The following is a 23,566-nucleotide window of genomic DNA, read 5'->3' as shown; positions in this document are numbered from 1 at the left end:
GAGGGGAAAGCCGGGGATCGTGCTTTTGAAGTAGGTCAAGGGTCAGTGCCTACTCCCCCTGATGTTGCCGATCCTCCTCTTCTTGAGACTGCTGATCCTTCGACTACTGAGGTGGTTGAACCTCATAACCCTTAAGTTTATTTTTGTATAAATTCTAGACTTTCATCTGTTTTGTAAACATTTAAGTATAAATTTTGAATGCTTTCTGTGGGCTTTTTATTGTGGTTTTGCTTATGGATTGTTTCTGTAAATTGCGTTATCATATTTAGTTGGCTTTGCCTACTGGTCCTTTAATCAACTGAGCAGGAATGGGCACTTGTTTGCCATAACCAATTTTGTAGGTTTGCCTGCTGGTCTTTTTAGGTGACCGAGCAGGATTAGGCACTTGCTTCCCTTAATAAAATTTCGTGAAAATGCTTGCTGGTCCTTAGGCGACCGAGCAGGAATAGGCACTTGCTTGCCTTAGTAAAATTTCGTGAAAATGCCTGCTGGTCCTTAGGCGACCGAGTAGGAATAGACACTTGCTTATCTTAGTAAAATTTCGTGAAAATGCCTGCTGGTCCTTAGGCGACCGAGCAGGAATAGGCACTTGCTTGCCTTAGTAAAATTTTATGAAAATGCCTGCTGGTCCTTAGGCGACCGAGCAGGAATAGGCGCTTACTTGCCTTAGTAAAATTTCGTGAAAATGCCTGCTGGTCCTTAGGCAACCAAGCAGGAATAGGCGCTTGCTTGCCTTAGTAAAATTTCGTGAAAATGCATGCTGGTCCTTGGGTGACTGAGCAGGAATAGGCACTTGCTTGCCTTAGTAAAATTTCATGAAAATGCCTGCTCGTACCCGGCCGAATAATTCTGCACTAGGGGGCTTCTCAAGTTGTACCACAGTCGACCTATCCTCACGCCCTCTTTTAATCCCCTCAACGCCTACGGGTGATTGAAAGCTCCCAGATCAAGCACGGCTCGGTGGTATCGTTTTACAAATTCCCGAAGAGATTTATGTTCCTCCTGCTTTATCCCTATCAGTTCCATCATATCGTCCTCTGGGGTTACTGCTCCTCGGAACTGCTCGGCCAATTCTTGGCACATCTGCTCGTATCCTTTTATACTTCCTCATGGCAGCTTGCGGTACCTGTCTCGGGCTCGTCCCTCTAATGTCAATGGGAATACCCTGCACCTCTGAGCAGGTGTTAGCCCCTGCACACCCGTCATGTCGTTGAAGCGTTCAATATGCACCAGCGGGTTATTCCGCTCGGAGTATTTGAGGTCGGAGAAGTAAAAATCTCTTGGGATTACAATACCCATGATCTCGACTGATAACGGGGACTTTTCATCTAGCATTATCCTCCAGCTCGGGGGCTTTCTCTTGCCCTGAATCTCCTCCATCACCTGCGTCAATCTGCGCACCTTACCCTCCAATTCTACAGCACGGTCAGGATCCGTGCAGCTATCTGATCTCGCTCCTGCTCGGCATTCTGCAACCGCTGTCTGAGCTCTCCTTCATCAATATTGGCTCCTTGGCCATCAATTTTCAGTACTCGTCCGGAGTGAGGTTGGTCTCTCCCTTCATCCACGGGCTCCCCTAGGACCCGACCAGTATTTCTATGAGCATGCACCCCGTACGATTAGTCTACCGGTGGAGGGATTTCCTCAACCCTACGCCTCCGGAGGCTGGGTTCTCTCCCCACGGGAGTTTCGTAGTCCCTTCTCCGCTCATCCCTCAGCTCATGCAATATGGCCATGAGAGTTTCCATTTGTTTCTTCATCCGTTCCATCCGATCTTGCATCATCCTCTCTCTAGCCTCATTTGCTATCTCTCGGAGAGTGATTGTTTCACCAGTTTCATTGTCGCCACCTAGGGCATCCTTCCTTGATATATCCATAACCGATTGTTCGCTGCTTCTCCGATGACTACTAATTTGGTGGTAGCTTTTTATCCAGCTCCCCACAGACGGCGCCGAAATATTGATGCTGAAATCTGCTCGCCCTTTACCCGACCAGATTTCTCCACCAATGCTTATATGTTTAATGGAACGATGTCACTCTCTCTTTGCCTTAACGGTCGCTTACGTCACTGGGTTGAAGTCACCCTTTTTTATCTTGCTAAGCCTACGTTCACAAAGAAATGGATCAGAGACGCCGGTGATTTTACCGACGTAAACCCTCCGATGCCTAAGTTAGCACAAGGTGTTTACAGAAAAACGGTTCAATTTAGATTTCGGAATGGCTTACGATTCACTCTCAATTTAGACAGAAAAACAGTCTAGTTTCAATTTGGCAGAGTTTTCCCTTTTCTCTCAGTTTTTTCATCCCCTTCTTCATTGGTTTCTTCCTCTTTTATAGCCTCTATCCCACGTTTCCGTTCACCCTTCATTCCCCTTTTCTCGGGTAATGGCAGCCCCTTATGGGACTCCAACTGCCACATTGTGGGCAAACGTGAGACATCGTGTCTCCCTCAATGGTTCTGGGAAAAGCGTAACTGTTGTGATTTCGTGAGATCTTGTTCCCGCTCTTTGGTGAATGGGCATCTGCTCAGTATACGTTTCTGATCGGTATATTCCTCTGGTTGGTAATCATCTCTGGTCGGCCCATGTTTGTGAAGGGCTCATTATCAGTGTTCTGCTCGTATCATTCGACTGAGGTGATCCACCCCGGGGTGGGGATGATGGCATAGCTGAGCTGGTGCTCTTATTTACTTAACACCATGTATCCAATGGACAATCCAATCACTAGTCCAGACGCATACCCCATCTTTGCCATTTTCCAATCAAACCGGCTTGCAGTTTCGTCGTGATCAAAAGAAGCCAAACGAGGTGCTTTTGGCAGGCCGTCATTGCTACATCTCACAGTCAAGGGCTCTCCACACAAACGAATGTTCCCAATATAGGAATCATTTTGAAATGTGTTAAATTGATTGCCTCGAGGAATGCGTCCCCAAAGTCGGTTATATGAAAGATTTAACAATGCAAGGGCTGTAACGCTTAACAACTGCTCTGGGATTCTTCCATCAAGCTTGTTGAAAGAGAGGTCCAATGATTCAAGGGCTGTCATATTCTCAAAGGACACCGGAATATTACCTGTCAGGCTATTGTGTGAAAGGTTGAGCACTTTGAGTGATTTAAAGTTTCCTAGTACTTCAGAAATCTCTCCGTGGAACCGATTGCTTGAAAAATCCATTGCTCTAAACATGACAAAGATATTTTGCAATTGAAAATCGTGTCCTTTCATTGCCACCGTTATGGACTCGTCACAGAAGGCTCTACCCATATATTCAAGTCTTCCCTGTTCGTCCACATTCTTCATTGCTTCCATACTAGGAAAAATCCTTCTTGGCAGAAAACCAGTGAATTCAGTATGAGAGAGATCAATGATTCGAAGGGCTTGAAAGGGAAATGTAATATTGGAGTTGCATGGTGGACAATCGAATTGATTAGACCTCAAGACAAGAATTTTTAGCTCCGAAAGTGATCCCATCCAACATGGAAATGAGTCACTTATCATGTTGTTCTCCACATTGACAACTTCCAGCTTAATATATTTAGCCAGAGATCTTGGTAATGGCCCTTCTAACTTGTTGCTATAAAGGTCAAGACTCCTTAAATGACTTGCATTTGCGAAAGTATTATGGATGTGACCCTCAAGGCTGTTGTTCTCCAAGTGCAGAGTAATCAGCTCAGTGCTAAAGCTTCCACTTTCCAAGACATGGAGGAATTGTTCCGCTCAAATTGTTGTTAGATAAGGAAAGATGTTGAAGGAAACTCAAGCTGCAAATAGATGGAGGGATCCGTCCGGACAATTTATTATTTGAAACTAAGAAGATTTCAGTTGAAGGTGGTGGAACCAGAATTGATCCTTGGATTCTATTGTTTCACAGATCAAGGGTGGTGATATTCATCCATGGATGTAGCTCTATATGTGTCAAAAAATTGTTGGAAAGAACAAGGACAGTCAAACTCTTCCATCCTTGAGAACCATATTTCGAAATCCGACCATGAATTCTGCTGTTAGAGAGCTCTAAGACACTTAAATTTTCTGAGTTTCTCAAGAAACTTGGGAACTCACTGACATTGCAATTAGAGAAACGCAAAATCTTAAGGCTAGGTAAGGAATATTCGATAAAGATATTGGCAGAAGAGGTAAATGAGAGTAGGCTGTTATTTGAAAGATCAAGAAATTGAAGCTTTTGTAACTTTGAGAACTGGTCAAATCTGATTGCGCCACCAAATCATTTGATGAAAGATCGAGAATAGTGAGGTTCACTAATTGAAAGATGGAATTAGGAATTGTACCACGGATCTCATTTTCTTCCAAACGAACATCCTGTAGTGAATTAGGCCACTGGAATGGATCAATAGGACCATTGAGCTTGTTCCATGCAAGGTTTATAGAAATCAAAGACGGCAGAGTGAACAACCAAGATGGTACTCTGCCTTCGAAATAGTTTCCAGAAAGGTCTAAAGTGGTTAAATAAGACTATCCACTTACATGATAAGGCAGTTGGCCTGTAAAATGATTTGATGCGAACACAATTTCAGTAGCTCTGGTAAGGTTTCCGATTGATGTTGGAATTGACCCAGTGAAATTGCAGAATCCAATATGTAAAACCTTCAAGAAAAATAGATTTCCAATTGAATATGGTATTTCGCCTAAAAAATTACTGAGAGAAAGATCCAACTTCCTAAGAGAACTAATCCAATTAGACTTCGGGAGATAACCTGTGAGTTGACTGTTTAGTTTTAAATTGAGTATTTGAAGATTTGGAAAACGAAAAATGTCGTCTGGGAAATTTCCTTCCATCGCAGTATCACCCATATCGAGATCCGTCATTGTTGAAGACAAGTTTAATAGAGAAAAGGGTTTGATCAAAGACATGTTTGTCTTTCTGAGATGTAGAAGGCTTAATTTTGTAAGGTTACTCGCAAGCAAATCAAAAGTTTTTTGTTCGATTGTCAAGACGCAGAAGGAAAGGACAAGATGAGTTAGTTTGGACAAGTGGGACATTTCATAAGGGACTAGACAACCGAAATTGGAAGCCGAGAGGTTAAGATATGTCAATTCCTTCAGCCATCCAAACTCCGGAGAGAGTTGAGAACCGAGGAAATTGCTATAAGCAAGGTTGAGGGATTGGAGATGTGAAAGATGAAAGAGGGTGCTATTGTCATCGATGGTACCTACAAGCCAACTGCAGCTGCTATAAAGGTCGAGGCCAACCACGTTTCCAGTCACATTATCACACGTTACTCTATTCCATGAGCAACAATCGGTACCCTCCGTCCAAGAGTTCGTCTTAGGAGAAGAATTTTCTTCATTGCAAAAAGAGTAATTCGCTGATCTGACGGAAGTGCTATTTTTAAATTGAAGCAAAGCCAAACTTTGTTCGGGAGGGCAGGAATGAGTTGTTTTAAAAGAAAAGTGATGGAAAGGTGATGAACAATCAACTTGAAAACTATAACCAAGCAAAAGGAAGTAGAAGAATAAGAGAGTGCAGGAGACTTTGTTATAATGCCATATGAACCTCTCCATGGTTTCTAAGAATTAATGCAAAGAAACGTGACAATTACTTATCATATGTCTAATTGTTGAGAGGCAGGTGGATGAGTGTTTATATGAATTCCAAGGACTGTATCTTTAGCTTTTATGTTTCATTTCCGGGCCGGGCGTGTTGCTAGTTGGTCAAAGATTGATTCAAATGATACATTTAACATTTTCTGAAATGCATGAAATGGAATGCAATGGACAAAAATAAAAAAAATTCCATGAAATGCATTATCCTCCAAATGGCGTGAAAGAAAGCATACGATGGAATAAATACGAGAGACGGCCGCGGCTGAGTTTCACGAATTATCTTTCAGCCGGCCAATATCATTTGTTGACTGAAATCCAACGGATGCAAGGATTAATGGGAAAAATAGAAAAAAGTAGTGGATAACCGAATGAACGGGTTAATTTTTCACAGTATGGACTTAAAAGAGCAATCTCGATTCAAGAAAATCCAAAGAGTAGGATATTTTTATATTTGACATTACATATCATATGCACTAAGTATGTAATGGTGCTTTTACTTTAAAATTGGGAAAATTGAAATTAAGAATCAAAATAATTGAGAGTATTTACTAAATAAAAGAGAAGGGGGAATGAAAATCAAGTATGTGGAACCCACAAATTTTGCAATTTGAGAATAGGAACTTGATTCTCAAGGGGATTGAGAATGAAATTCTCGTTCCCAGAACAACCATTTTACTCCCATTAAATTTTCATAATCTCCAAATAACCTCAACCAAGTACTATTTCTTTTACATTTTGATCCTTACAGAATTTATGAAAATGCTTAGAAAATTTGTAATATTTACAAATATATCCCTCAATATTTATTATTATTAATATTATTAAGGTTTTGCTAAGTTACAATTAATATAACTTACAGCCCAACTAAAATAATGCAAAAATCAGGTGGGTTCCGCTACCATTTTACTCATTTATGCATGTTTTAGGTGGATTGTAAGCTTTATTAATTATCATCATCATCATTGTATTTATTACTGTTAACAATATTATTATTCATTTTTTTTATTCTTGTTATTTTTATTATTATAATAGATGCAAATAATACTAAGTGCAACAATTAACAAAGAATATATTAGTAACTTATAACAGTTTATTTTAATTTCAAAATAAAATAAACACATGAATGAGAGTACAGTTCGTTCCAATTTCGATTCCTATATCTTAAGTAAATAACTTATTTGAATTGCTTATTTAATTTCAACCAATTCCGATTATCAATTAATGAATGCACCATGAAAATATATCCTCTATTTATCAATAAAGAACCTCAGTTATGGTGGGAGATTAGATCTAAAGCAATCCCAATCCTTTGTTAGCACGTGATTTTGTTAGAGATTTGGTCTAATCTTCGTTGTGAACCGTTTTTTATATTTGCACTTATCCAACGGTCGATGGCCTTGTTTCCGTTACGAATCAAAGTGTTATCAGGACACTTTTATTATTTCCGTCTGATATCAAATTAACGACACATGACGCATTTTAGGTGGTTTGATGTTATTGCTGCTATTAAGGTCAGTAGGCAGTCGTCAAATGTAACCTATGCACTCTTTCTTTTAATCTTTTATTTTCATGGGCCAAAGGCTTTTGGCTAATAAAAACGAAGCGCATTTCTTTTATGTGTATTAGGCATTTAAAGAAAAAAAGAAATTCACCTCAACTTTGTCTTCTTATCAAAAATATTATTAAAATTTTAATTTATTTAAAATTTTACCCCAAATTTATAATTTGTATCATCCGTCAACCAAAACATCAAAACATTTACATTGTTATGTTGTTTAACAAATTCTAAGTAAAAAGTACATCTTACCCTTGAATTTTGAGAAATTATCAATCATTCACCAAAACGTTAATTGCCATTTATAATTGATGACGTCACACGAGTAATTTAGACATTTAACATGTTAAATAAATTAGTTTAAAATAAAAATAAAATCCATTTTATATAACCAATATTCAACTAAATACACTTAACACTCTAATTTCTTCTTTAATTGAAAAAAAATCTAATTTATCTTCTCAATTATCTTTACAAATTTGAATATCAAACTTAATCTAGAAATTACCCTAAACCCTAATTCATAAACACCTAATCAATCCAACACTTAAATTCGATTTCATAAACACCCAATCAAACCTAATTTATATTGTCATAGACACCATTCCCGTTGATCGTTGCTGCTACTACCTCTTCTCTCAACCTCGTGGATAGATGCAACCACCACAAGACTCCTCATTAGCCAGTCTTCATAGCCCAATGCATACTTTTGTCCATTATAGTAGTTAGCTGAAGGATCTAGTGATGGAGGATGTAGGTGATGAAAGATTTGAACAATTTCTGTGTTGATTTTATAAACTCTAAAAATTTAGACAAAGAGAAGATAAGGAAGAAGATAGTGAGATGTATTTTATTTTATTTTTATTTTACGTCATTGACGAAGGGTTTGATACAAATTCTAGTTAGGGATCAAAATTGTCAGTGGATTTTGTTTTGAAACAAAGAGTTTCCAAGGTTTGATGGGTTTTGATTTTTTTTTAAATTTATTATTTATGGTGCAAAGCCAAAAATGCCCTTGAATTCAAGGTAAAATGGTCATTTTACTTAGATTCTATTAAATTCAAGCTATAGTGTGGAAAAATAAACAAATTCAAATGTTTATAGTATTTTTAATAACAGAGTAAACTTAAGGCGAATGACTAATAAATACACAAATTCAAACTTTTATGGTATTTTTAATAACAAAGTAAAATTAAGGTAGATGACCGACATTTTTCTTTTAATTTTTATTTATTGTGTTAGATGTTTAAATTACCCTTTTGACATCATCAATTATAAATAGCAATTAACTGTTTAATGGATGGTTGATACAATACAAATTTTAGGTTGGAAAATTGGACAAATTCAAATTTTTATAATATTTTTGATAAGAGGGTAAATTTAAAGTGGATAACTTATTTAAAAAAGAAGAAGAAGAAGCATTTTTCATTGTTTTGGAAAAAGAAGCTATTGGTGAAGAAGAATTGAAATGGGGAAAATTCGAAGGTTAGAGTTTATGAAAAATTAAAGTTTGGGTCTTTTAAAACTTGATTTGATGCGTTATTTTGGAGTGTTTTCAACGTTAATTTCATTTAGGAATACCGTTGAAGGTGAATTTGAAGGTGGAAGTGTAGAGAGAGAGTGTGTTTTTGGAGTGAAAGAAGTCTATAAATTAAACATACATTTTCGATTTCTCACCAAAGGGAGTAAGATTTCCATCTTTGTATCCATATTTATGTTGAATTTCATGGAACAAAGATAATTTATGGATTTGTGTACTTTATTTGTAATTAGGGTTTCCACAGACTGGTCTTTGCTTGTAACGAGCAGAAAAATAAGAAAGGGAAAGGATACAAGTACCAGAGCAATCTCATGTTGATAATATATTATAACTGTGGACAAAATGGGCAGGAGGTATTTGATAATTGATGTAAATAATAAAGATTAGAGTAAGTATGAGACGCTAAATGATATAAGCTAGAAAATATTATTACTAATCTCGGATTGAAAGTGAGTACAAATGAAGCTAACCCATGAATTATAATGATGGGTTGGGTAGCCAATTCAATGTTGCCACCATTTAAGTCACACATATATGGCTGTTCTTTCATGTAGATCTCATCCAAATTACTTGCTCCACTTGACTAACTAATGAAGCGGTTTCACCGAGCCTGGTAGTAAGATAAGCACGGAGCATGTGATTTAAACCGCAAGCATCACAAGAAATGGTTTGGTTTCAGTAGATAGCCATACCGTTATTTACACAACCGAAAGAAGGATTTTTAATTAAAAAGCTAATACATAATTTCACATACAATCGTCATACATGACCAATGATTCTGCTACTAAAAAAAAAAAAAAAACAACTATTACTGAACAGCAAAAACACCCAGAACTTAATCTTAGCCTATAGCTTAATTTCAGTTATTTGTATTTTCTTCTACATTCTATCACTTGGCCTTCGTCTTCTTACCTTCTTCTGCTGATCTCTTTCAACCATCTTCACTAACCATCGTGGTCTCCCTATTGACAATAATATGTATCCAATTGACAATCCAATCACCACTCCAGATGCAAACCCCAGCTTCGCCACTTTCCAGTCAAACCAGCTTGCAATTTCATCTTCCTCATGATCAGTAGAAGCCGAAGGAGGTGCTTTTGGCACCCCGTCATTGCTACATGTTACTGTCAACGGCTCCCCACACAAATGAATATTCCCAATGTAGGAATCATTATCAAATGTATTAAATTGATTGCCTCGAGGAATGCGTCCCCGAAGCCGGTTATATGAAAGATTTAATGATGCAAGGTCTGTAATACCTAATAACTGCTCTGGAATTCTTCCATGAAGCTTGTTGAAAGAGAGGTCCAATGATTCAAGTGCTGTCATAATCCCCAAGGACACCGGAATATTACCTGTCAGGCCATTGTGTGAAAGGTTGAGCACTTTGAGTGATTTAAAATTTCCAAGTACTTCAGGAATCTCTCCATTGAACCGATTGCTTAAAAAATCCATAGCTCTAAATATTCTCAAGATCTTGTACAGTAGAACATCCCGTCCTTTCATTGCAACAGTTACAGAATCTTTATAGTAGAAACCACCAATATATTGAGGTCCAAACTCCATTTCCTCCACATTCTTTATTGTTTCCATACTTACAAAGATCGTTCTTGGCAGAAAACCAGTGAATTCATTATGAGAGAGATCAATGATTTGAAGGGCTTGAAAGGTAAACGTACTATTGGACTTGCATAGTGGACCATAGAATCGATTAGATCTCAAGACCAGAATTTTTAGCACCGGAAGATATCCCAACCAACACGGAAATCTGTCACTTATCATGTTGTTCCCCACATTGACAACTTGCAGGACGCTACAATTCGCCAAAGATCTTGGTAATGGCCCTTCCAACTTGTTGCTATTAAGGTCAAGACTCCTTAAAGAACTTGCATTTGCAAATGTATCATGGATGTGACCCTCAAGGCTGTTGTTCTTCAAGTCCAGAATAATCAGCTGAGTGCTAAAGTTTCCAAGACATGAAGGAATCGTTCCACTCAAGTTGTTGTGAGATAAGGAAAAATATTGAAGGGAACTCAAACTGCAAATCGACGGAGGGATCTGTCCGGACAATTTGTTGTTGGAAACTAAGAAGACTTGTGTTGATGGTGGTGGAACCAGAATTGATCCTTGGATTTTGTTGTTTCGCAGATCAAGAATTGTAATATTCTGCCATGGATGTAACTCTATATGTGTCAGAAAATTGTTGGAAAGATGAAGATCAAATAAACTTTTCCATCCTTCAGAATCATGTTTCGAAATTCGACCATGAATTCTACCATTGGAGAGGTCTAAGCTTGTTAATTTTTCTGAGTTTCTCAAGAAACTTGGGAATTGGTTGACATTGCAATTAGATAAATTCAATTCCTGTAGACTAGGTAAGGAATATTTGATATCCATATTGCTAGAGGAAGTAAATGAGAGCAGGCTGTTGTTTGAAAGATAAAGATATTGCAGGCTTTGCAACTTTGAGAACATGTCGAACTTGACAGTGCCACTCAAGTTGTTTGATGTAAGATCGAGATAAGTGAGGTTCACTAGTTGAAAGATGGAACTAGGAATTGTGCCATGTATCTCATTTTTTTGCAATCGAACTTCTTGTAGTGAATTAGGTGACTGGAATGGATTAATAGGACCATTGAGCATGTTATTTGAAAGATCTAGAGAAACCAAAGAAGGCAGAGTGAACAACCAGGATGTTACCCTGCCTTGTAGAGAGTTTCCAGAAAGGTCTAAAGTGGTTAAATATGACAGTCCACTTACATGATGGGGCAGGTGGCCAGTAAGATGATTTGATGCGAACACAATTTCAGTAGCTCTAGTGAGGTTTCCAATTGATGTTGGAATTGACCCGGTGAAACTGCAGCCTTCGATATGTACAATCTCCAAGAACAATAGATTTCCAATTGAATCGGGTATTTTACCTGCGAAGTTAGTGGAAGAAAGATACAACTTCCTAAGAGGACTACTCCAGTTAGAATTTGGGAGATAACCAGTGAGTTTACTGTTTCCATATAAATAGAGTGCTTGATGGTTTGGAAGACGAAAAATTTCATCAGGGAAATTTCCTTGTAAACTAGCTCCACTGAGATCGAGAGCCGTCATTGTTGAAGACAAGTTTAGAAGAGAAAAAGATTTGATCAAAGACATGTTTGTTGTTCCGAGATTGAGAAGGCTTAAATTTGTTAGGTTACTCACAACCAAATCAAAAGTTTTTTGTTCGATTGTCAGGAAGTAATTTAGGGAAATTTCAAGATGAGTTAGTTTGGACAAGTGAGAGATTTCATATGGGACTAGACCACCGAAATAAGAAAAAGAGAGGTTAAGATATGTCAATTCCTTTAGCCGTCCAATCTCGGGAGAGATTTGAGAACCACCGAAATCGTTAAAAGCAAGGTTGAGAGATTGGAGATGGGAAAGATGGAAGAGGCTGCTATTGTCATCGATGCTGCCTTCAAGCCTACTGGAACTGCTGCGAGGCCAATCACGTTTCCTGTCACATTATCACATGTTACCCCATCCCAAGAGCAGCAGTCGGTACCCTCTGTCCAAGAATACGTCTTAGGATAAAAAACTTGTTCATTACATGTAGCGTAATACCCAGAACTGAAAAAAAAAGTTTTATTTTTAAATTGAAGCAAAGCTAAACTTTGGTCGGGAGGGCAGAAATGAGTTGTTTTAGGAGATGAGTAATGGAAAGATGATGAACAATCCACTTGAAAATAACCAAACAAACACAAGAAGAAGTAGAAGAAGAAGAGGGCACAGGAGACTTGATTATAATGCCATACGAACCTCTCCGTCATCATTTCTAAGAATCAATACTCAGAAACTTGACAATTAATGTCAAATTGTTAAGAGGCAGATGATAAATGTTAATACAGAGGCGTTCTTATATATTGGCATTTCGTGGACGATATCTTTTGACTTTTGTATTTCATTTCCAGGCATGTTCCAATTTGGTCAATGATTAATATATCTGAAATGCATCAAATTATGAAATGCAATTAATGGACCAAAAAAAAATATTCCATGAAATGTACGATCGTCCAAATGGTGTGAATTAAGCGAGCATGCAATGGACAAAAAAGAAAAAAGAAATCAATAAACGGTACCCATCAATTAATGATGAAGTAAATAGATGTTTTTAAATACGAGAATGTGGAATTTTTAGCTAATAAATTTAATTTTGAAATAGTATAATCAGTGAGTATATACGAGCATCCTTTCAACCGGCTAATTTTCTGCATCCTTTCAGCCGGCCAGTATCATTTTTTAGGATTTGTAAGTTACTGGAATAAAGAGCAGGGTTGATATATATATATATATATATATATATATATATATATATATGTATATATATATATATACATATATATATATATATATGTATATATATATATATATATATATATATATATATATGTATGTATGTATGTATGTATGTATGTATGTATGTATGTATGTGTATAAATATCAGTATAAATAAAGTTTATCAATAAACTCCCACGAAAAGGAAAGATAAAACTCTCACAAATGTTCTTGTAAGAATTGAAATATAATAAAAGAAAAAGGATTTAATTATCTATCCTTTTTTTCACAATGAAAACACCAAAACAAATCAATAGAGAACAACGTAAGTATTGTCATTATTAGAAGTAGCCTATCAGACTTGGAATCTTCATCAAGGGTTAGTGTGTAGAAGTAAGGTCAAAAGCAAACTCAAGTGCTACACACATATGTATTACCATACTTCTTTTAATTAAAGCATCTCATTTTCTGCTTTACTGGCCTAGAGTCTTACTCGTGGATAATCTATGAAAACCCACCTCAGGGTCGATATCTAGTATGTCTTTATACGACCAAGCAAATACATTAGATTATTAGAATATCTTTGCAAGAATTCCATCAACCTTATCCTTAAGTCATCCCCAAACTTAAACCCTATTTAAATAATTTTTTCAAGTCATCTAACTTTACCTTTGCTATTTAGAGGGTTTTAATAGGTTCTTATTTGTTCTTTTTAGAATCTCCTCGAGCATTAAGGGATATTATCTGTATTGTTTCTTTAGCTACCATCATAGAGTAGCTCCTCACAATTCTCTAGCTGCCTTTTACAACTTTTACCATTCCATTTATTTAGTATTTAATTGTTAGATAATAGATGGAAAAAACAAATTTATTGATCCTGAAAAGAGGTTATCCAAATATTATCTTGGACTATTCTCCTCTACTATAATAAAATCTAACATCATGGTTATTTTGAAGGATTTTAAATCAATAATTACAAGTAGTTCTACAACCCCTAGTAGCATTAACAACGAATCCATTCAATGAATTACTTATGGCTTTATTTTTAGGTCCATCTTGTCTAAAGTGGCTTTAAAAATGATGTCAAATGAGCTGCCAGAGTCTATCAAAATCCTTTTATATTCTTTGCTTACAGCATTGGCTTTTATAAACACCACATCTTTGTATTGGTACATAACTCCCTCCTTATAATTGCAAATAATTTGGTCTTTGCACCTTTTTCCAATGGTAATATGGTATATTGAAAAGAACGTCATGACTGCTCATACTATAGCTTTCATAATTTTTTTAGCACTATTTGAGTCCTATACTAATGTTGGCCTTTTACAATAACTCTAGCATTGACTCTTCCCGTGTTACATCTTCATTACTCACCTTTTCAAGCAACTTTTGCTCATCTGCCAATGGAAATAATATATTTACATACTCATTTAAATAACAATTTCTTACTAGATCTTTGACCTTATTTTTTAAATCACGACAATGCACCATGATCTGGCCATAGTTGTCATGAAATTCGCAGAATTTACTCTTGTCATGTTTGTTAGTTGCTCTTTGAGAGATGTTAGAGGGTACAACAGCACTCGATCTTTAATGGAGTGGTACAACTTTTCTAATGAGACCTTTAAAGGTGTATATTAATTGTCTATAAAGTATAGTCTACTCATGTGTGGTTCTATCTCTTGAGAAGCTTTATGTCTAGCTAGAAAGAATTAGTGGTGATAGAAGGTTTACACCTGATTTGTTTGACCTTTTGTCTTAGTTAGTTTTTCTGTTGGTCACTTGGTTGTCCTAATTGGGCGCAAATATTTTGTTGAGTAAGACTTTTTAATTGCTTTTTATTAAAGGGATCCTGAGTTGGCTTTATTTGTGTATGTTGGATTAGGTCAAGACAAGAAATAATGCCACGAGTAGGGTGCTCTCTTCACACCATTCAATTGTTTTTACGACAACTTGTCCTAGTATATATATATAACGGGTCCACTTCCCCTTTGTGCCCTCCTCTCTTTTCTCCTCGATTCCTCTAGTTGCTTACATCCTACTTTCTCCTTTTCAATCTCTATATCCATCATCAATTGGACATGAACTGTCAAATATGAGTTAATTGCTGGTGCCTTCATATTGTACCATAGTTGGCCTATCTTCACCCTCTCTTTCAGTCCCCTTAAAACTTGAGGATGATTGAAAGTTTCAAGCTCAAGAATTGCTCTATGATATCTTTTAATAAAGTCTTTAAGGTTTTCTTTCTCTCCTTGTTTAAGGTCACGAGTCTTAATATCATCTTCTGGGTTCATCGTCCCTTTAGATTACTCAAAATCTCCATATAATTGATCAAAAGTTCTAATGCTTTCTCAAGATAATTTTCTATGCCAATCGTGCACTCACCCGTTTAACATCAATAGAATGTTCTACTCCTATGTAATGGTGTTAAGCCCTTAAGTTGAGTCATCTCATTAATTATTTTATGTGGATTAGCAAATCACTTTTTTCTTGAATACTGAAGGTTTGAAAGCAAAAATCCCTAAGAATTGTTATATTCACGATCTCTGGTAAAAGTAAGGATCCATTGTCCAGCAAAATCCTCTGAGCATGGGTTTTTCCTTTGCTGTACATCTCTTTAATGATTTGTGCCAACCTACGCACTCATTTTTTAATTCCCTTGCATGACTTGGATTTTGCTTTACCATCTGCTTGTGTTCACGTGCTACATTTTAATAGGCATTGCCTTAGCTATCTCTCTTCAATATTCTCTCCTTTCCTTATATTTATTGTTGTGTTTGGGTCATTATGAGGTGGTGATGAGTGTAGGAGTGTTTACATTTATAAAGGGTAAAATTGTTGTTTTGCATTCTAAGTCTCACTAACATCTCTATCTTTATGTATTTAAGCCCTTTAAACTTTGATTTTATGCATGTTACTATAATTTGAGTATTTTATGTATTTTAAGATATTTTAGTTATTTTATGATTAATGAGATTCAAAAGGCAAAATAGACGATATTTTTGAGCTCAAAATGGCTAACAAACTTGATAAAGAATATAAAGTCAAAATCATAATTTAACTCATGTTTGGAGTCCTATATATATAAAGTCAAAATCATAATTTAACTCATGTTTGGAGTCCTATATGGCATCATTGACGTTATAATTGGAATCACCCATGGAAACCTAATGAACGGTAGAAATTTAGATTAAAACAAACGTTATAAAACAAGATTTACAGAGGTCCAAATCTAGTGTGCTAAGATGTATGCTAATTTTGGGGAGCCCAACTGGCTTTTCATTGACTGATGATGTGTCAACATCTTATTTGATTGTCCTATGTGCTTACTATAGAGTGATGCACACTGAAACAATGCTTATTGACTTTGTGTTCATTAACGATGTGATAGTATATTAACGGACCGAAGAACGCATGTACGATACAAGCACATACATAAAGTGGCAGGCCTGTACACGTGTTCCCACTGATCTAAGCACGCCACATGGCACAATCCTATCCATCTAAATTATTTCCATCCAATGACCATGATTTACCCATGGTATCTATAAATAGCGTGCTCTCCTCTCTGATTTGACAACTGTGAATTCTAATTTCATCTCCATTTTGTGTAATTCTCATTCAATCTTATATTTCTACATATTTTAATATAAATTATCATTTTGCCCTTAGTAAAGCATGTGTGGCTAATTTAATTTTAATCTTGAGTTGAAAGTATAGCCTCAAAATGATCCTTCAACTTAATTGGGTAAGTTTATTTGTCCTCTCTCTGACTTATGTGGGTTGTTTTCACTTTTCATTAACAAATAGTGTATTTTGTCTAGCTTTTGCACTGTATATCAGCTCCCTAGTGAAAGATTATTATTGTTTTGCATGATAAACATTTTACACCATATTTATTAAAACAAAGACTCCCCTCTACTATTTGTGAGTCATCTTGACTCATTTTTGACAAAGAGTGCGTATAAGTTATTTAGTGGACAACCTTACCATGTTCTTGATAGAAAGATTATTATTGTATGGTACAATGTGTACTTGATACCACATTTAGCACATAATGTAGCGGAAGATCATTACCTTCAGGGACAATGAGTGCTTAATGAGGTTCTTTTTAATTGGGATTAAAAAGAAATGTTAATCCCATGGTGAAGTGTTCAATGTAAATCTAGAGACTCAAATGCTTTGTTAAAATCATTTCATCCTTAATTTATTCCCATCATTTTTTTTAGTTTAAATCTTAGTACTACTGAGAAATCACCTCCGATCAATTCATATATTAAATAGAAAAATTAACCCCCTGCTCATGGGATCAATACTCGTAACCATTAATATATACTACAATCGATTCATGTGCTTGCAATTTCATAAATTTTGCACAATAGGTGGATCCTCTACTCTTCGCGGTATTGGAACAATATTCTCTGGCCTTTTCGGTGTCCATCTTCTGTTATTAATTTAGGTATGTCAACATTTCCCCCAGAATTCATTTTGTTAATTCACCTTTGCCCTTTTTTAGTTTCTATAACAATATTGTTAGGCTCTCTATCTATTTCTCCATTCACTCCATTCTTTTATTAACCACGTAGTCTCTTGCATCATGGTTTATATATCATAAAATGGTTGTTTCATTTACCCCTGGTCAAACCCTCTTTGCTTCATCATCTTCAGTACTTATTGTTAACTCACTTCTCCTGCAATTGCCCTTTTCCCTAATTTTCACAAAAATGCAGCTACTAGGGTAAAATGGCTTTTTGTACTGATACTATAAATGGCACCAAAATGTTGATGCCAAATCTGATTGAGTTGTTATGTTGGTCAGCAACTAAAAGTCAACGCCGACATTTAAATTTATATGTGGAAAAAGGGTTTGCTAATGTCTTTAACCCTCAATAGAAAACCAGAACTATAAGTAGATTTTTCGTGAAACATTTGAGATCACAGAAACCAATGAAGGGATGCTGAAAGTTCTTTTGGCATTAACCCTTACATGCTTAAGTCAATTTTACGGGTTTGCTTAAAAAATAAATACGGTGTCTTTTTTTTTTGTGAAGATGAATGAGGAAAAGAAAAAAGTCTTCTTAAGTAAATAGAGTAAGGAAAAGGATAACATGGAAAAAAAATCTGAGAGAGAGGAATATGAAACTTAGATTTGTTCAAATTTTCTAAGATTTAATAGAGGTCAGAATCTTCCTACTTTAGACTCTAGAAAAGCCCTTAAGGGATAAAACTCGATCCTTTATTTTTCAGAGAAATCAATGGGACAATTTTAATTGAGTCTTTTTTTTTCGTTAGTTCAACTTAAATGTCTCCTCGAGAATATCTGCTTATAGGTTTCTTCCTAACAAGCTATCTGCTCGTATATTCTTTTTGCCTTGAACAGTCGCTTATTGAGGCCTAGCATGAAACCTATTGTGATTATCTGTTAGTGAATTGTTTATATCTCTGCTTCACAATAAAGAAAGTGCTATTAGGTACGAAGAAACACTTAATCGTGTTCCCACAATTTTATTACCCAAACAAGGGCGATGTTATAGGGTTAGGATCTCTTCATCTTAAGAAGAAGGTTTGTGGGTTCTCATCAATATTATCATCAGATATTGCTAAAAGGAATCACAACTTCAACTATGACATTTCGAGGTACACTAGCAGCTTTGATGATGGAAAGTGTCAGCAAGAGAAATTTGATTTCTACAGTTACGACGATTCTCTTTTATATTTGTTCAAGTGCAATTGAACCTATAAGGCGATTTGGAAGATCCATAAATTTTTTCTGGTTTTTTGTATTTCAATATATAATACAATTTAATCAATCATGTAGCAACACGATGACAATGCATGTTGTTGTTGGGGCCATCTGGACATAGACACAAAAAAAAAAAAAAAAAAAAGACAATAATGGTGCATTTACCAACTGATAATCAAAATGAGTAGAAATTAGAATGGGTTAGAATGAAAATCAAAATAAGATGCTTACCTGAGCTATAAAAATTGGAATCAGAATGGGTTGTATTCCTATTGATTTGCTTACTTTATCTAAGAATTGGAATTGATTGTTTTAAGTTATTAATGCCCTAAGTTAATTATTTCCATTTTTTATTATTTATTATAATAATTTTGAATATTATTATTTAAAAAATATTGTTATTAATAATGAAAATAATAATAATCAATATAGTTGATAATGAAAATGCTAATAATAGTAACAATATGATGATGATGATGATGAAGATGGTGATGGTGGTGGTGGTGGTGATGATGGTGGTGGTGGTAACAATAATAATAATGGAAATAATAATAATATTATTAATATTAATATTAAGGATAGTAATAATGAAAATAATAATAATATCCACGATAAAATTAATAATTTTAACAATAATAATAGTCATTTTGATGATGATGATGACCATGATTATTATTATTATTATTATTGTTGTTGTTGTTGTTGTTGTTGTTCTTGTCATTGTCATTATTGTTATATTATCATTATTATTAATATTAATTTAATAATAATAATAATTATTATTATTATTATAATAATAATTATTATTATTATTATTATTATTATTTACAACAATGATAAGAATAGAAATAACAATAATAACAATAACAATAAAATATTAATAATTTAGTTTAGGATAAAAGTGAAATAATGAAATTTGGTTGGAGTAAAATAGTGAGTTAAAGTAATGGGAACTTAAATCCAACCCCTCATAGGAATTAAGTTTTTGTTCCTTAATCCCAAAACTATAGTGGCCTCATATGTTTTATTCTCATTCCCCTTTAATTTCTATTTTAACAAATAAACAATATCAATTATTCTTATTTTGAATTCAAATTTTCCAATCACACAAGTAAATACACCATAAACCCAACTAGATTTATATACTTAATTTACAACTGTAATCCTAGCCGGGTGTACACATAATTGTTTCTTTATCATTTTTTATATTGATATATTTGGTCCTCATAATGAGTAATGTCTGATTTATTATAAAGAGTTGGTCTATAGATATGCGCTCCATAATCTCTTCAAATCCAATTTCTCCGTTTACCCCATTTAAATATTGGATTTTTCTATGATGATGTATGACTTTTTACACCATTAATAATGGGATTTTTCTAGCCTATTGGATTTGAATATTTTAATCTCTACCATTACTTTAATTAAATGGATAAATAATTAGTTAATTAATAAGCAATAGGTAGCTTTCAAAATTAAGTTGATGAATTCAAATTAAGAGATAAGAATTTATAAGTTTTATTTATACAAATATTTTACACTGTTCATGAAAATCTCAAGGTGTACATTTATTATATTATTGATGTCGTAGAAAAAATAACAGTATTATAGAGAGACCTACTTAACACCTCTTAATAATAGTGCAAAGTTGCTTTAATTAGCTTATTATAATTAAAGAGTATAATAGTAATAATAATAATAATAATAATAAAAGATATGTGCATTCATTTATGAAACTGATGGTGAAACTAATGTGAAACACAAGATATGAACTTCTGAAAAAAAGTCTCGCAGCGCTTTATGTGAAAAATAATTGTATTGATTATTTTCTTTCTGACGGAACATTTTTTTTTTCTTGTCCTGAAGTACCACATTTTAGCGCATTTTGTGCATATGTGTGCCTTATAAGTTGCCCATGAAATGATATTGCATTCTTACGAATTGAAATATTACTTTTCATAAATTTGAAAACATGCATGATAATAGAGCTTCGTCAAGAAGATATATGTCAGAGCAAAATATAACTAGAGATTTATGCTAATACCTCGTCAAATCAATCCAGACCAAGTTGAGTTGTAACCTAAATTTAATTTTATATTCATTTATGGTACAACAAAATAAAAGATTATTTTTTAGAAGAGATCACCAATTGCAAAGTTCAAAAAAATTATTCTAAGTAATATAAATAAGCTTTATATAAATGAATAAATGATGTCAATTTAGTTACTGTTTGGTATTGAGGTGGTGTAAATTTTAAACTACAGTTGTTGTGAAAAAAAAAATTATGACCATACAATAAAAGTTAATAGTATATAGTAAATATAATTTTTAAATAATAATTTTAATAAAATTAGTAAAAATATAATAAATTTTTCATCATACAAGTATAAAATCAAATTAATTTAACTTTTAAGCTAAAGTACCAATCGCTTTAATGTTATAACTTTTAAGGCACAACTACGGAATCTCAATCTCAAATAGAGCCTTAATATATTGTATAACCAAAGCACAACAACTACAACAATTAACAAGTTTTAAAGTATTATTAATTATTGAAGCATTTATGTTACTATGAGGAGCAGAGGTGTGATTGAATATAAGCAAGCTATATGCCTATTATGCATTTTTTTTTTTTTGATTAGATGGGGCTCAAACTAGCGAGCTAAACAGGAATAAGACGGGGTTGAGTAACCCCAAACAAGTCTTGTACAATAATTGAATAAATACCCACAGGCGGGTTAGAAAATAAGTGCAATCCAAGGGGGTATGAGTGAGCCATGTTGGCCATAAAATCTGCCGCCGAATTTGCTTCCCGATAAATATGGGTGATGGAAACTTGCCAGTTTCTACTAATAAGCTCCCGGATAGCAACGACCAAAGCATAGAATTCGTTAGGCACAACCACTTGCTTCGAGACCAATTGAGTAACACAAAGGCTATCCACTTCAACCAAAAGACGTTTTATTCCAGCCTCCCAAGCTAGATGTAATCCTTGGTACAGTCCCCAAAGTTCCGCCATTAGCACCGAACTCTCTCCAATATTCATACAAAATCCAGTTATCCAGTGTCCGACCGAGTCTCGAATAATACCACCAGCACCTGCGCCCTCATCTTTTCTACAAGATCCTTCCGTATTCAATTTGCACCAAGGCCATGGAGGTGGCAGCCATCCAATAAAAATCTCCTTCCTCCGCGGCTGTTGACTTATGTGAGAATTGTTTAGTCTATGGATTTCGTTAGCTCTGGCCATAATATCTACACAGATTGTTGAGCTATCCGCCAGCTTCCCCTCCACCATAAAATGATTCCTCCAATACCATAATCTCCACACCGCTACGCCGAATATACACTCCCAAGCTAATGGAGAGGGAATGTTCCACTTGTTTTGTAAATTTGCAATTATCCAATCTCGTAAAGACGACTGAAAGAAAGAGGATTGATGCCGAGCTGGAACAAGCCGAAACCAAACCCGCTTGATGCAATGACAATCTCTCAAGACGTGAATAATATCCTCAAGAGGAGCCCCACAATGATCACAACCTGGAGACACCGAAATATGCCGCCTAGATAGTTCACTCTTGGTTTTTAATTTCACATGTAAAGCCTACCAAAGGAAAATGCGAGTTGCTTGCGGCCCCTTCCAGGACCATGCATGATTCTATGCATTATCAGTAGCAGTGAGTTCCAGCTGACCGAGGGACTCATATGCCGAGCGAACCGTAAAGTTGCCACTTGGCTCATAACGCCAATAAATTTTGTCAACACCAAGAAGAGAGCTAGGAGGCATTATCGAAGCAATTTGCATCAGGATAGAATTGGGTAGCAAATGTTCAAAAGTTGACCAGTTCCAACCCCCATGCACGTTTAGAAAATCACTCACCGTAGCGTTAACCAATTCATGAGGCACTGGATGAACAACGAGATTGATCAAAGGGCCTTGTTTTGTTGCCCAGCAGTCCAGCCAAAAGCGAGTTCGAGAACCATCACAAACAGCCCAGCGAGCTCCCTGCATGGTGGCTGACCACGTGCGCTTTATGGCTTTCCCGATTCCAGAACCTTGTTTCTCAGGGAGGGACAACGGCAAGTGTCTAGGATCCAATCCGTACTTTGAGCAGATAACCTTAACCCACAACTTGTCTGAATTCGAAACTATTTGCCAGCTCAACTTCATCAATAACGCTTGATTCATCACACCCAACTTCTTAAACCCCAGGCCACCTTTGGTTTTCGGCATGCAAATTTTATTCCAGCCCACCATACTCATCTTATGGCTCTTCGACTTCCCATCCCAAATAAAACGACGGCAAGACTTTTCAAGCTTCCCACGCACCGGAGCTGGTAATAAACTTGTCTGCATTGCGTAAATTGGCATTGCTTGGAGCACCGAATGAGCTAAAGTAATTCGGCCAGCAAATGATAAGTGAGCTGCATTCCAACCCGTGAGCCGCTTTTCCACCTTATCAAGGATCGATTGGTAGGTAGCTCTATTTATTCTCGAATGGATGAGAGGCATGCCAAGATAGCACCCCAAGTCATTTGTAGCCGAATACCCCAACACATTATTGAGGAGCTGAACGTCTCTTGAACCTACATTCTTAGAGAAATAAATTTTAGTTTTCGACTTGTTGACCTTCGCTTCAGAGCTCCGGCAGTAATTGTCTAAAACTGCATCTATAGTGTATGCCTGATCAATTGACGCCTCTGCAAAAAGGAGCAAATCATCTGCAAAAAATAAATGCGTTAGAGGAGTTCCATGCTTGGCCAACCGAATAGGCTTCCAGCTGTTATCCCTCACGGCTTGTGATATTCCATGGCTCAACCGTTCAATACACAAGACAAAAATATAAGGAGACAACGGATC

General features: G+C 35.6%; 2 protein-coding genes across 2 annotated transcripts; both read right to left on the bottom strand.

Moving 5' to 3' along the window:
- Positions 1 to 2,682: 2,682 nt before the first annotated feature.
- LOC127900603 (receptor-like protein 9DC3) lies at positions 2,683 to 4,821 on the bottom strand. Its single transcript, XM_052435766.1, has 3 exons — positions 4,480 to 4,821; positions 4,061 to 4,359; positions 2,683 to 3,637 (listed from the first exon to the last, which is right to left on the bottom strand). The coding sequence occupies exons 1-3, from the start codon at positions 4,819 to 4,821 to the stop codon at positions 2,683 to 2,685; spliced, it is 1,596 nt and encodes a 531-aa protein (XP_052291726.1).
- A 4,712-nt stretch (positions 4,822 to 9,533) lies between these two features.
- LOC107176922 (receptor-like protein 33) lies at positions 9,534 to 11,756 on the bottom strand. Its single transcript, XM_015530084.2, has one exon. The coding sequence runs from the start codon at positions 11,754 to 11,756 to the stop codon at positions 9,534 to 9,536; it is 2,223 nt and encodes a 740-aa protein (XP_015385570.2).
- Positions 11,757 to 23,566: the final 11,810 nt, after the last annotated feature.

Source organism: Citrus sinensis, chromosome 3 (genome assembly GCF_022201045.2).
Source record: "Citrus sinensis cultivar Valencia sweet orange chromosome 3, DVS_A1.0, whole genome shotgun sequence".
Lineage (NCBI taxonomy): Eukaryota > Viridiplantae > Streptophyta > Magnoliopsida > Sapindales > Rutaceae > Citrus > Citrus sinensis.
The sequence above is the reverse complement of the archived record's forward strand: the minus strand, read 5'-3'. Positions and strand labels throughout refer to the sequence as shown.